At 41.3% G+C, this 15,456-nt stretch overlaps 1 protein-coding gene across 1 annotated transcript; it reads left to right on the plus strand.

The window, feature by feature from the left end:
- The first annotated feature begins 548 nt into the window (after positions 1-548).
- On the plus strand, positions 549-2,418 carry LOC122034483 (GDSL esterase/lipase At5g37690-like). The gene is made up of 6 exons (XM_042593757.1): positions 549-930; positions 1,009-1,136; positions 1,235-1,361; positions 1,473-1,585; positions 1,703-1,952; positions 2,039-2,418. Exons 1-6 carry the CDS (start codon positions 687-689, stop codon positions 2,266-2,268), a joined length of 1,092 nt encoding a protein of 363 aa, XP_042449691.1. The 5' UTR covers positions 549-686; the 3' UTR covers positions 2,269-2,418.
- Positions 2,419-15,456: the final 13,038 nt, after the last annotated feature.

The following is a 15,456-nucleotide window of genomic DNA, read 5'->3' on the forward strand; positions in this document are numbered from 1 at the left end:
CATCTAGATCTACTTTTGCCTGTAATAGCAGGCCCATCCTTCCCTTGTTTCCGGAAGATGAGCCATATACCCTGTTCTTAGGAAAATCAGTGGTTTTCCTCTTTTTATTGAGATTAATAGAACCAACTATTTTCCAGTAGTTGAAGAGTTGAACCACATTTGTTTTTTCTGCTTTTCTGATTCTGCGGATAATATAGAATCAAATCTTTAACGAGCTTCCTTCCTTTTGCTTTTAGTTTTGGTGAAGAAATAATATATGGTAATCCTATAGATTTAGTGGCAGAAGCCACAAAGCAGTTTCTTTCCTAACTCTTCTTCAAGCTCCTCAATTTGTTCATTTTGGCGATCAATTCTTAGTTTTCTTTGTTGCTAAATTCTAGCACACTCGAAATACAGCAATAAACTATTCTTCTCTTCTGAAATCCACAACCAACTCACCTACCACCCAAATCTCCACTGTGGATAATCTCTCGCATTTCTACCTCCATCTCTTGTGTATAGAACGCTACATGCTCAGTCAAACCTGTTCACCAAGGTAATGGATGAGCGAGCTGAGGACGAAAACCTAATCTTAGAGACATGGCCAAGACTTCCCCCATTGCATTCCACCATCCACCACCTCAGTATAAATCTCCAACACCAATACGAGCTTCAGTACCATCACATTCCTCAAAGCTTCAGAGAACATGGCAGCTCTTTTGTTTTCATTCGCCATTTCTCTTCTTCTCTTGGCTCAAATCCGAACCATCGCTCCTGCCGACACTAAACCTGTCATCTTTGTGTTTGGCGATTCACTCTCGGATGCTGGCAACAACAACCATTTTCCATACTCCCTTGCTAGGTCGGACTTCCCCTGGTACGGGATTGATTATTTCAATGGTCTTCCAACAGGAAGATTCACCAATGGAAGAACAATAGGAGACATCGTAGGTGAGTTAGCAAATTGACTTGCATCTGTTACAGCAGCAATCAGTAAGCTAATTTGTTGTGTCGTGTTGGAGAGTGCAGCTGCTAAGCTGGGGGTCCCATCTCCCCCACCATTTATGTCAGTGTCCATGAATGATGATGCAATCCTTCATGGAGTCAACTATGCTTCTGGAGGAGCAGGAATACTGAATGAAACTGGAACTTACTTTGTAATTTTCCTATCTCATAGTTTAATTCTGCTTCCTCAACGCTGTCTTATTGGTTAATTCATGCCTTCTGCCATAAACTTGTATGCTTAACATTGCAGGTTCAGAAACTATCTTTTGACGACCAGATTAGCTATTTTCAGAAGACCAAGGATGTGATAACTCTTAAAATCGGGAAAAGGGCTTCTGAAAAACTATGCAACGAGGCACTCTTTCTCGTCGGCCTTGGTATGCACATGGCTTCACTTAATTCTTCCAGCTTTATGAACTGTACACTAGATAATTTGTCCACAATATTATTTCTGAAGACGAAGATGATTGGTATGTGAAATATCTCAGGAAGCAATGATTACATTAACAACTTCTTGCAATCTGGCTTAGACGATGCGAAAAAGTACACTATCACTGAGTTCGAAGATCTCCTGATTAATACATTAGAAGGCCAACTAACGGTATGTTTTTTATTTAAAGCAGTAGAACAAAGTGAGTTAGAAATAACTTCCTGTAGTGTACATTGCATTTGAACTAATGGCTCTGGAGTCTATTTGATCTCTAATTATTGATTACAGAGGCTGCACAAGCTCGGAGCAAGGAAGGTGGTCTTCCACGGGCTTTCGCCAATGGGTTGCATTCCATCTCAGCGGGTGAAGTCAATGGATGGTGGATGCTTGGGCTACGTGAATGACTATGTGAGGCAATTCAATTCGAGGGTGAAGAATCTAATTGCCGGGCTCAACTCCAATCTTCCTGCTGCTCAAATGGCTTTTGCAGACTGTTACAACATTGTTTTGGATCTCATTAATAACCCACAAGTTTATGGTAGAACAAGTTTTAAATCTACCTTAATTTATCTACAATAGTATGATACAGCTGATACTCTCGTCACTTGGTTTTCTGATGTGTAGGGTTTAAAATTTCTCACACTTCATGTTGCAATGTGGACTCGACTATTGGTGGACTTTGCTTACCCAATTCCCAACTCTGCAGCAATCGAAAAGATTATGTGTTTTGGGATGCTTATCACCCAACAGATGCTGCAAATGCTGTGATTGCTAATCAAATCTTTGATGATCCAGATGTCGGACAAGTTCATCCTGCACTTCGGAACATCGCTCCGTCCCCCTCCCCCCGTTGACGGTTATGGAACATTAAAAGTTCTCATGGACAGGAATCACTTTGATATACAAAATTTTACACTCTGTAGTGTCATCCACTGTCTCATCCTGCTGTTTTTCAATACTGCTAGTCCAGTATTCATAAACATTATGTTTATTGTTGACTTCAATGTGGCCAGAATCCAAACCCACGGCAAAGCCACACCGACGACGACAACACAAAAATCAAGCCAATAATAAGAAAGTCGCATGAACACAGCGGTCTCAACTATTGAGACGAACCGCACTTCGTTACAAGATTGGCACTATTCCATTACAGATTCAACTGAACCGCACTTCGTTGCATGACACATTTTGTCGATGTGAAAAACTATTCCAGAACGAATCATTTTGCAATTTCACGATTAGCTAAATGACATGATCAGTGGTGTGACTAATTGGGAAGCAAGAACATAATGGCTGCCTCCAAAACCTACCAAAATTGGCTAGTTTTTCACCGGTAGGAGCCTCGTAGTGTTACCGAAGATCGACTTGTCCCCCTCACAATCGAAGGGCTCCAATTTAAAGCCTCATCGACAAAACATTCGAAAATTTCACCGATCCAATAAATTAAGGGCATTCTCCAACCTTACGGCTGTTGCAGTAGTTCCAGGAAGAAGCCTTCTGGTCCACAGGATTATTCAAGTGATGGTGAAGACGTGCATAGTGCATTAGCAGTCTCAAATTCGTTGCTCAACTCTGGCATTTTCTTGATACCAGTACAAGGCATGGCATTATTCACCCAGTAGACCAGCATATGCAATATAAAGCACAAGGTTACTTGATTGACACTAGTTTACTTTATCAAACATTAGGACTCTATTGGTTCATCAACTAAAAACAAATTGACTTTTTAAGAATTCAAGGAACCGTGCCCGATGATGCCTTCCGAGCTTGAGGTACAGCTAGCTGCACACATTTACCACCAATCTAATTAATTAAAAACCACTACAGAACTGCTGATGATGTAAGTTTGTAAAGCCACGTACAACATGAAAAATTGTCTTGCTCTTTGTAAAATTGGTCAATTGCTAGTTGACTAATACTCTGCTAAACATATGCTCAATGGTTTTTTTAGATTTGGTTTTCAATTTGATTAAAATATTTTCATTCAAACTTAGGATAAGGTTTGGAATATTGGTTTAATATCACATTATGACTATTTAGGCTCATTGTGGTGGCAATCTTTTTGATGGTGCCAGAAGAAGAGAAAGGGTAAGGTTTAAGTTAAAAACTTAATGGTATCTCTCGCTTTGATGACAAGTTTTAAAAAATTCCAACTAGATGGAGCATAGGTGTAGGAGGAGTCCAAATTAGGTTTCAAAATTTCATTTAAAAAATATCGCCGCATATCACAAAAGGAAAGATTGTTGGTATAATCATGCCTCAAGTGCTCCTATGTGGCCATAGCTTTTGATGCATGGGTAAAGAGTTTAAATTAAGTTTGGAGTCTTCTTAGGACTTGGTGAATAAACATGGAGATGATTTGATGTGACTAAGTTGGTTTGGACATCCTATGGCATTAGGCTCGTGAGATTAATAAAGGATGATGTGGAGCATCCAAGGAATCACAGGACAAGGAGCATTAGAATGTTGTCGAGGGATGCAGACTTTAAAGGCAAAGGCATGAAAGATGGCATAGAGAGGAGCCATGGATTTGGATGCATTCGAAGGATGTGGGGTTAAAGGAAGAGATCATCAATGCTAAGGTAAAACTTTAAGTGAGTTGAGTTTTGAGAGATTATATGCATGTAGGGATGGGGGTAATATCAAATATAGGTAGACTTGATCTTAGAGTGGTCTAGCCAAGTGCACCAGTTGATTTATGGCTGAATAAAATCTTGGTCTAACTAGTTAGGATCCGTAAGAGGTAGCTTCAGTTAATTTCACTTAGCCAAATGCACCAGGTCGAAGTCATATCTTCCTAGACATGCATAGACTGAGCTTTCCTAACCTACTATTATCCAAATTTCACCAGTACCGTAGGTCAAGTTAAATTTAATCCCTTTTTAAGCTAATTCTAATTACCCTGCCGGGTAGGTTATTTTTGGAGGTGTCAACTAATTTGGAGCTTCCCCTAAATTATTGATCTGGATTTAGGTTTTAGTTTTGAGTTTATGTCGATTACTTTTATATTATAATATACTTGATTATAGTCTTGATTTAAGTTGGTTTTATGGTTATTTCTATTATTTGATTTTGGTTTAGTTGATTTAATTTTATAGTTAGAATTCTGAATTGGATATTTTTTTTTAGGTATATAATATTGATTAATTCCTACTTGCGTGGTTAGACACGCTTTCGGAACCCAAGCTTTGGTTTGTTTTTTATTTTGAGATACAAGTTAAATAAATGATTTATTTGTTGAGCTAGACTTGTATCCAAGTCCAAATTTGTTGTATACTCCTTTTTTATTATTTAATATTAAGTCCAAATTTTTAGATCTAGTTGTAAACTTTTCTAATAACCCTTTAAGTTTGTCCATTTTCAATTTTTAGTGTTGAATTTTCCTCCTCAAGTTTTATGACTTGATTTAGATTTGATTTTTCAATTTATTCCTTGAGTTGTTGGTTTTCCTCAAGGAGCAATTTATTTTGATTTTCTTATTCAGTTAAATTTCTATTTAAACATGCAATTACTTTAAAAAACTATTTGCTTAAATTAAAATTTACCTCCTCGGAACCTTTGGAAACGAGTACAAACTCGTGGCTCGATTCGGGTTCAGACCCGTTTTTTGATTCGTCATCCGATTCTGATTCGCGGGCCATCAGCGCAAGGTAGCTCTGGTGCTTCTGCTCTTTGGCTTCCAATTCCTCTTAAGACGATTCGTCCCACCTTGCTTTGAGTGCCTTCTTCTTAGTTATTTTGGTTTTGTCGTTCTTCAGCTTCGGGCACTCGTTCTTGCAGTGACCCTTCTTGTTGCATTCAAAACAGGTCACATTCTTTAGTTCGGTAGTGGAGTTGATTTTCTGTAGGTCTTTTCTGTTAAAGTTTTTCTTTTTCCTGGTGAGCATTTTCCTTACCAAGTTCACCAGGTGTTCTTCGTCTTCTGAGTCTTGGTCTGACTCACCTTCAGATTCAGGAACGGTTCTTGACTTTTCCTTGGAGGAACCTACAAAAAGAGCAACGCCTTTCTCGGTTCTAGCGTTAGTTTGCTCGTGTAGCTCAAGTTCACAAAACAGCTCATCTAATTTTAACTTTGAAAGATTCTTCGAAATCTTGTAGGCATTCACGATGGATGCCCATAATGCATTTCGAGGAAACGCGTTTAGGGCGTACCTTATTAAATCGCGGTTCTCCATTTGGTGGCCGATGGTATGAAGCCCGTTGAGGATATCTTTGATCCTTGCGTGGAGTTGACTCGCGGATTCTCCTTCCTGTATCTTAATGTTAAACAATTTATTTAAATAAAGATCTCGTTTGGTTACCTTTGCATCGCTAATTCCTTCATGCAGTTCGATGAGTTTGTCCCACAGTTCCTTCGCATTTTCGTGTGGGCCCACTTGATTCAGCTCCTCCTTTGTAAGCTTACATTGTAGTGTGTTGAGAACCTTGAAGTCGATCTGGGCTTTCTTTTTCATTTCCGGATTCCAATGTTCCGGGTCCATTGGGTTTCCGGAGTTGTCAACAGGCGCCTTGTAGCCTCTGGTGATGCTAAATCACTGGTCGAAGTTGGTCTTCAAGTAGACTTCCGTTTGTTTCTTCCAGTATGGGAAGTCGTCACCACTGAATAGGGGAGGTCAGACAGTGCTGTAACCCTTGGTTTGGGTCATGAATCCTGCACACAAAGAGACAAAAAGAGAGAGGGTCCCAAGACTTGGTCTTGGATTAGTAGTGTGGGAGAAAGAAAAATATTACAACTGAAATGGTGTTGCACCAGTTCAATTTAATTTGCTACGAAGAAAATGTTTCCAAAAAGGTAATAATACCAGTTTGGATTATATCGAAAAAAACTTAAAGCCAAAAAAACAAAAAACTTTCACCCCCTTGTCTGATTGGTGGTTACACCAAATCAGAGCGGTATCTGCTCTGATACCACTTGTTAGATCGCAGAGTTCTCTAGGGAGGGGGGGGGGGGTGAATAGCGATCGTTAAAAAAATTCATTACTAAATCGAGTACGCAGTGAAAAAAGGTACAATGCTAACACAAACCAATTTTACTTGGTTCGGAGCTTTCGTTGAGTCCTACTCCAAGGTCCACATGTGAGAGTGCTTTCGGTGGACAATCACTAATAGTTCGCAAAAAATAATTACAGAATAAGTACAAGAATTGTGAAAAGAATACTAACAACAATTAAAAAGAAAATCAAGTTGTAGGTTGTCGGAGAGGTTTCGCAGGAGCAAAGCGCAATAGAGCAGTCGTAGAAGAAATTGTTGTCCATAGCTCTAGAGGAATACTCCTTTTATAGGAGTGCCTCGGGCGCCAGGACCGTGACGTCGCCCCAGCCAATCAGTGCACTCCATGTTTGCGACGAGACAGATTTTTGCCTTCTGGGCACCCGGACCAGTTCTGGGCGCCCATACCAACTCCAAGAGCCTGGACCACCATTTTTCAGGAACTCATTTTCCTACAAGAAAATGTTAGTCCAAGGCAAAATAAAAGTTATACTACCCTGCAAAACAAAGTGTTAGTATAATTATATACAAATAGAGTAGTAATTAGATTATGTCTCATCGAGACCATAATCTAGTCATGATCTCAACTTAGATTCCTGAAATAATTCTAAGTTGGATCGACGCCTACTGTTCCCTCGAACGGGGAACGCGTCCTCACCAAGTCACTCCCCTCCAGTGACTTACCATAACTTACCTGTCAAACATCCGGTCAGCCCATTGACCTATCTAGACTTCGTGCCGACTATCCAGTTAGCCCGTCGACCTAGCTGGGTTTCGTGCCAGCTATCCGGTCACCCATCGACCTAGCTGGATTTCGTGCCAGATATCCGATCAGCCCGTTGACCTATCTGGATTTCGCACTAGCTATCTGGTCGGCCCATTGACCTAGTTGGATTTCTCCTACACACTCAGTTAAAGTATTAGATCACAACAAACTTAACTTAACGTTCTTTGTCATTCATCAAAACTTGAGTTAGATCGTTAGTGCTAACCACACCAACACATATAACCTTGGTTGGAGAAATCACCCCAACTTCTCATACATGAACAATCAAGATCAAGGAGGCAGAACAACTGCATAAGAACTTGACATGGGAAATATAACAGTAAGCATAGGGATGTAATTGAGCCGAGCTGAGCCGAACTCTTAAATGTTTGAACTTGGCTCGTTTATAATCGAGCTGAGCTCGAGCTTTATTTAACGAATATATTCATGACTCACGAGCTTATTCGAGCTTTTATCGAGCCTAAACGAGCTTAATAAATATAAATCATAAATTTAAATATTCATTAAAAACTAAATTATATATTTAGAGAAAATTATAATATTATTATTAAAATTTATAATTTTATTCTAATAAATAAATTTAATATATTTGTCTATATTTTTCATGAGTGTAAAATCTATAAATTCAATAACAAAATTATTATTATTATTATTTAAAACTTGCTTAATGAGCTTAACGAACGTGTTCACGAGCTAACGAACCGAATATTACGAAGCTTGAGCTTGGTTTGTTTATCTTAACGAGTCTCATTAAACGAGCTCAAACGAGCTTTTATCGAATTGAGCTTCGAATAGTTCGCGAGCGGCTTGGTTCATTTACACCCCTAAGTAAGCATGAATCTTGTTTAATCGATTAACATAACGTGACATCATGAAAGCATAAACCAATGACAAGGAATATGATTGAAGGGTCATAATTATTGTCCTTTAGAGTCTAAGCGATTCCTATTGAAGAAGATGAATCAGAAGTGAGAGAAAGATCTTCCAAGATAATTAGGATGATGACACCACGAACCTTCATTAATTGGGAACGAAGGAAGATATCAAGATACCCTAATCCCTTAGGGGCTATAAATGATAATAAATCGGACTTAAAAATTTTATATATTAAATCCATGTCTAATAATCTAAATTCAGTAATTGTAAGTTAGATTCTGTAAATGAGTTAACTTCATATTGCCCAACTTACAATAAACTCACCTCTATATCTTAGAGTAACATCAGAATTGACATGCGGGGATAAAAGTGTTGGTACAATCTTAGGTCAAGGTTGACCTGGTTGACCTGACTCGAGTTGACCTGACTCGAGTTGTGTTTTGATGTTTGACGATGTTTGACGAGAAGAGAGTTGTATTCTTGATGCTTGACAAGAATAGGTGTTTGGGAGATTGTAGGTGCAACCTTAGGTCAAGGTTGACCTGGTTGACCGTGATTCGGGAAAAGTCCAAGCAGGGAGCTTTGCACGCGAAAAGTCCAAGTATGGAGACTTGGCACTGGAAAAGTCCAAGTACGGAGACTTGGCACGGGGAAAAGTCCAAGTACGGAGACTTGGCACGGGGAAAAGTCCAAGCAGGAAGCTTGGCACGCGAAAAGTCCTAAGCGGGATGTTAGGCGGTGTGGAAAGTCCTGGTGAGTGAAGCTTGGCGTGGGAAAGTCCTAACGGGATGTTAGGCGGTGGAAAGTCCTGGTGAGTGAAGCAGGCGGTGGGAAAGTCCTAACTAGGATGTTAGGCGGTGTGGAAAGTCCGGTGAGTGAAGCGGCGGTGGGAAAGTCCTAAGCGGGACGTTAGGCGGTTGGAAAGTCCAGTGAGTGAAGCGAGCGGTGAAAAGTCCTAAGCGGATGTTAGGCGGTGGAAATCACGGTGAGTGAAGCGGTGAAAGTCCGGTGAGTGAAGCCGAGCAAGGGAAAATCCGGATGGATCGGGAATGATCGGACATCCGGTGTTGAGAAAGTCCAAGTAGGTCAAAGGATTGGCCGGACACTTGGCGAAGAAGCTAGGTCAAGGGAGTGACCGGATGCTAGGAATAAAGTACCAACAAGTCAAGATTGACCGGATGTTGGTTTGGACTTGGTTTGGGCGAAAACCATGAACTAGATCGATCGGTGATCGATCCGGTGATACTCGAATATTACGATCGGTCGGTGACCGATCGAACACATCGATAGCCTCATCTGTGATAACGATCGGTCGGTGATCGATCGGTCGATCGAGCGAGCAGGCGAGGCACAGAGGGGCTGATCGGTGGGGGACCGTCGGCCTGGCTGATCGGTCCCCGGACCGATCGAAGTTCCCTGATCGATCGTGAACCGATCAGGAGGTTCCTGATCGGTCCATGGACCGATCGGAGACGAAGCGAAGGCTAGGAATGGATCGGTCGTGGACCGATCCACGTGATCGGTCCGCCGATCGGGCACTAACGATGCGCACGCTAGATTTCTTCTGTGTTTTCTTCGCTTTCTTCGCAGGTTATAAAAGGAAGGCTGCTGCTGCGAGCCTGATCTTCTACTTCTTCCTGTCACTAAGTGCTACTGTGCTTGAGCTTTGTTGAGCTCCTCCAAAAGCTTCGCGTAAGCTTCCGACTGGATCACCTGCTGTTGTAGGCGCTTGGAGCTGTTGCTTCTTCCAGTCAACGAGAAGGCAAGATTGTTTTTACATTCGTATTGTCTTCTGCTTTCTTGTATTTCTTGTACATTCATCTTGCTATTGCAAGAGTATTGTGGCTAGGTTTCTCCACCCAGAAGGAGTGTTCGTATTAGCCGGTTTTCCGGGGTTTCATCCACCGACGGATTGATAAGCTTCGTCCACCTTACGGACACGCCGAGGAGTAGGAGTATCATCTCCGAACCTCGTTACATCGTTTTGTTTGAGGTTTGTTTTCTTTTCCTTCGTTTCTACGTGTTATTTTCCGCTGCGCTAACCCTAGTTTGTAGAAACGCGACGATTTGGGGTCGGCTATTCACACCCCCCCTCTAGCCGAGTACGAACGATCCTAACAAGTGGTATCAGAGCGAGGCCGCTCTTCGACGGATCAACACCCGGGGGAGCACGGGCTAGAGATGGATCTCTATGGAGAAGATGTCACGATTCAACCCTTCTACGAGTCTCACGACAACTTCACATATTGGAAGGTAAGGATGATGTATTTTCTTAGGACTAATATGTTAAATTGGTTTTGTGTACAAGAAGGGTTTTCCCCTCCGATGGATGAGGAAGGAAAACCTATCAAGAAGAAGGAGTGGACGAAAGAGCAAATCCGACAATCCGAAATCAATGACGAGGTAACAAAAATTATTGAATTTGCTTTACCTAATAATATTTTGTGCAAGATAGATAGGTACAACAACGCCAAGGAATTGTGGAACAATTTGGCAAAATTTCATGAAAAGGAGCCTAGTGAGCCAAGTAGCTCACATCATGGAGGAAGCGAATTGGGAGTTGAGGGCTACTCAACATCCAAGGAAGAAGAGGAGGAGAGCTCTTGTTCAAGATCGGAGCAAGAAGAGGCATCTACCTCCGGAAGGGATGAAGAAGAAAGCTCATCTACATCCACAACCCTAGGTAACTCAAACACTGTGATTTCAAGCAAATTACACATAATGTGTTTTGAGTGTAGGGAATTTGGGCACTACAAGAGTAAGTGTCCAAAGAGGGTTTAGAAGACTCCACCGGCACCAAAGGTCAAGGAAGCCGGAGTCCCGACATGCAAGAGCAAGAAGCACGTGGTGTGCTTCCAATGCAAGCAACGGGGACACTATAGGAGTCAATGTCCAAGGGGGAGGCAACCTCACAAGGACAAGAGGCCAAACACGTGTAAAGGGGGAGCTAAGGCAAACCCTAAGGTAACATTTAAAGCCCATTCTTGCAATTCTAGTAGGATGCATGCTAGTAGTCTTATTGTCATTGTCAATAATGATAAGCATGTTAACACTAGAAATCGATACATGTGCTTAGGAGCCAAGCATGTTAGCCTAGATAAGAACAATTCTAGAAATGCTAACCCTAGAATTAACTCATCTAAGGCTAAGGAAAATCTAGATAGAAATCCCAAATCATCTAGACACATGCCTAGGAATACCTCAAAGAAAAATGATAAATCAAAACTTGAGGTATTAGAGAAAGAAAATCAAGTCTTGAGGTCAAGACTTGACTCTCTAGAAAAGGCTCTTAAGGATTTGACTCTAGGGTCTAGGGGTCAAAAACCCAAGTCCAAGGACAAGAAAGGTTTGGGTCACAAACCTAAGTCCCAATTGGTCAAGCCCACTTATCATAATGTTTCATTCGATTATGGAACAAAACCTAGGGCTAGGAAGACCATTACCAAGGTCACAAGGGGAGTCACCCCTATAGTTGACCTTGATGAGACCCAAATGACCAAGGCTTTAAAGCCTAAGAGGGTCATTAGGAGGGTTGCTAGGGAAGTTATCCCTAGTGAATATTTAGTGAACCCAATGAGCTCTAATAGGTATTGGGTTCCTAGGAGCATCTTCTCTACCCCATAGATGGGTTAGAGAGTGTCAACTCCGATTAGAAGGGTAGTTAACCCAACTTTGAGGAAATTGACACTCAAGGAGCATTTTCAAGGTTTTGAGAACTTTTGAAAATGAAATGGAATTATCATTTACTCCTTTGAAGAGTTAAATGTGCCTAAAAGATTGGAAATTTCATTTTTAAATTGGCACAATTTGGGAAAATCTAGAGAACTCTCGAGGAAAAATGAAACATGCCAAGTTTTGAGGATAAATTTGATCTTTAAGTGGCATGAATTAATCTAGAGTTCAAGAAGTGTCAAAATTAGGATTTTGGCATTTTGGGGCAATCTAGGATTAAATGTGAAGTTAGCCAAGTGGTTAAAGATACTTAGATAGGTAATCTAGGTATATTTATTTATGCTAAATCTTGCCATGATTGTTTGCCTTCACATGTCATGACATCATGTTTAGTTTTATTATCATTTGAAATGTCATGATAATGCTTAGGCTAGTTTTTATGTCATGTTTATTTAAGTTTCAAACTTTATGCCATGACATCATGACATTGGCACATGTTTTCATTTATGATACCATTTTATGCCATGTCATCATCTCTTGCATTAATAATCAATTGAATTGATTTAAGGATGAAAAACACATTTTGATATTGAGATCAAATTTGTGTTTAGAAAATGCATGAGACCTTAGTCTAAGATACCTAAACCCATATCTCACATCAAAATTGCCATGGATGTGTTTGATACACTTTAGATGTGTGTGAGATATTAGGATCATGAATTAGGATCAAGGTGCATAGTTCTTGTACCTAGATGAGCCTAATTCAAGAAATGGAGGATCATAGGGAAAGCTTGTGTACAAGTCATGTACATTTAGCCCTAAGATTATGGTCCTAAATTAAAAGGTTTAAAATCATTTTGAAATTGATTTGGAAAACCTTGATGAAGCCATCTTAGTGATTGCATTCATCATTGAACATTGTGATACAAAGTTGAGTTAAACTTGAACTATTTCAAAGTTTTTGAACTTTGTATCAAGATTGAAAATGGAAGTTATTTTCATAGAAAACTATTTTTCCATGATAGTATATGTTATGAGGAATGTATCCTCAAAATTTCACAATTTTCAAATTTTCTGGATTTTCTAGAGGTTTCTGAATTTCGGAAGAAAATTTAGAAATCTGAATCAGGTTGGGGACCGATCAGGAGGTTCCCTGATCGGTCCAGGTCTGTGTGGATCGGTCACGGTGACCGATCCAGGGAAGGTCTGATCGGTCAGGTGACCGATCAGCGCGTGCCAACTGCTGAATCGAGTGCATGAATGCGGTTCGGGATCCAGGGGGCTTTTTGATCGGTCTGAGGACCGATCAGTGCGTGCCAGTTTCTGATTTTCAGCATGTGTCTGAAATTTCAGTTTTTGGGAGTTGAGTTTCGGGTTTCTAAATGTTTGAAACTCTCCAAGACATTGTTGGTGCAATGGTCAAGGGGGAGTTGACCTTTAGGGGGAGTTTTTACCTAATTGTCAAGGGGAGTTGACTCTTAGGGGGAGTTTTTACTCCTTAAGACTTTTGAGGATTAGTGACATGAGATTGTCACTAAATTGAGTGCTGAGTTTAGTTTCAAGGGGGAAATTAAGGGTTTCAATGAAAGGTATGAGACTTTCATTAGGAAGAAACTCTTGACCTTGATTCCCTCTTTTTGATGTGTGTCAAAAAGGGGGAGAGATGTCCCAAGGGGGAGAGTGTAGGTTTTGGAAGAATGTTCAAGGAAGAACATTGGAAAATCTAAGTTAGGTTATCGGGTTAACCTAACTTGATTTTGGATTTTGTCAAACATCAAAAAGGGGGAGATTGTTGGTGCAATCTTAGATCAAGGTTGACCTGACTCGAGTTGTGTTTTGATGTTTGACGATGTTTGACGAGAAGAGAGTTGTATTCTTGATGCTTGACAAGAATAGGTGTTTGGGAGATTGTAGGTGCAACCTTAGGTCAAGGTTGACCGTGATTCGGGAAAAGTCCAAGCAGGGAGCTTGGCACGCGAAAAGTCCAAGTATGGAGACTTGGCACGGGAAAAGTCCAAGTACGGAGACTTGGCACGGGGAAAAGTCCAAGCAGGTAGCTTGGCACGCGGAAAGTCCAAGCAGGGAGCTTGGCACGAGGGAAAGTCCTAACTGGGATGTTAGGCAGTGTGGAAAGTCCTGGTGAGTGAAGCCAGGCAGTGGGAAAGTCCTAACTGGGATGTTAGGCAGTGTGGAAAGTCCTGGTGAGTGAAGCGAGCGGTTGGGAAAAGTCCTAAGCGGGACGTTAGGCGGTTGGAAAGTCACCGTGAGTGAAGCGGTGAAAAGTCCTAAGCGGGATGTTAGGCATTGTGGAAATCCTGGTGAGTGAAGCCGGTGAAAGTCCTGAGGCCAGGCGCAGGAAAATCCAGATGGATCGGGAATGATCGGACATCCGGTGTTGAGAAAGTCCAAGTAGGTCAAAGGTTGACCGGACATTGGCGGGGAATTCTAGCAGTCAAGGGAGTGACGATGCTAGGAATGAAGTACCAACAAGTCAAGATTGACCGGATGTTGGTTTGGACTTGGTTTGGCGAAAATCATGAACTAGATCGATCGGTGATCGATCCAATGATACCACTCGATCGGTTTGGTGACCGATCGGTAACACATCGATAGCCTCGGTGATAACCGATCGATTCGAGTGAATCGAGTCGATCGGCCGAACAGGGCGAGGCACAAGAGGGCGATCGGTGCGGGGACCGATCAGCACGCCCTGATCGGTCCCGGACCGATCAAGTTCTGATCGATGCGTGAACCGATCGGAGGTTCCTGATCGGTCCATGGACCGATCGGAGACCAGAAGCGAAGGCTAGGAATGGATCGATCGTGGACCGATCCATGAACGATCGGTCCACGACCGATCGAGGCACTAACCAGTTCTATGCGACGCGCTAGATTTCTTCATGTTTTCTTCGCTTTCTTCGCAGTTATAAAGGAAGGCTGCTGCTGCGAGCCCGATCTTCTACTTCCTGTCACTAAGTGTTGTTGTGCTTGAGCTTTGTTGAGCTCCTCCAAAGCTTCGCGTAAGCTTCCATCGATCACCAGCTGTAGCGCTTGAGTTGCTGCTTCTTCCACACGAGAAGGCAAGATTGTTTTTACATTCGTATTGTCTTCTGCTTTCTTGTATTTCTTGTACATTCATCTTGCTATTGCAAGAGTATTGTGGCGAGGTTTCTCCACCCAGAAGGAGTGTTCGTATTAGCCGGTTTTCCGGGGTTTCATCCACCGACGGATTGATAAGCTTCGTCCACCTTACGGACACGCCGAGAAGTAGGAGTATCATCTCCGAACCTCGTTACATCGTTTTGTTTGAGGTTTGTTTTCTTTTCCTTTGTTTCTACGTGTTATTTTCCGCTGCGCTAACCCTAGTTTGTAGAAACGCGACGATTTGGGGTCGGCTATTCACACCCCCCTCTAGCCGAGTACGAACGATCCTAACAAAAAGAACATCAGAATACTCTTATCGACATAATTTCCTATCAACACGTATGACATGCGGGGATAGAAAGAGTTATGAATTTAATTGCCTAATTTTTCTATTTTGTTTTTGGAATTGACACGTATGTTATTTACCTGTTAATTTAATTTGTCTATAATTTTAATAGTAATTTTTATTTTATCTTATCAAATTTAATTAGTATTTTATAATGTTTTAGTCAAATTTAACTTTATTTAGTTAGTTAAAAATATTTATTAATTAAATATATTATTCTTTAAATAA

The sequence above is a fragment of the Zingiber officinale genome, chromosome 11B (genome assembly GCF_018446385.1).
Source record: "Zingiber officinale cultivar Zhangliang chromosome 11B, Zo_v1.1, whole genome shotgun sequence".
Classification (NCBI taxonomy): domain Eukaryota; kingdom Viridiplantae; phylum Streptophyta; class Magnoliopsida; order Zingiberales; family Zingiberaceae; genus Zingiber; species Zingiber officinale.

Bases quoted from the DNA above. Each gene is read 5' to 3' on its own strand.
- LOC122034483 (XM_042593757.1), top strand. From the start codon at position 687: ATGGCAGCTCTTTTGTTTTCATTCGCCATTTCTCTTCTTCTCTTGGCT. The intron at 1,137-1,234 runs GTAATTTTCCTA...TTAACATTGCAG, and splicing joins ATGAAACTGGAACTTACTTT to GTTCAGAAACTATCTTTTGA. The intron at 1,586-1,702 runs GTATGTTTTTTA...TATTGATTACAG, and splicing joins CATTAGAAGGCCAACTAACG to AGGCTGCACAAGCTCGGAGC.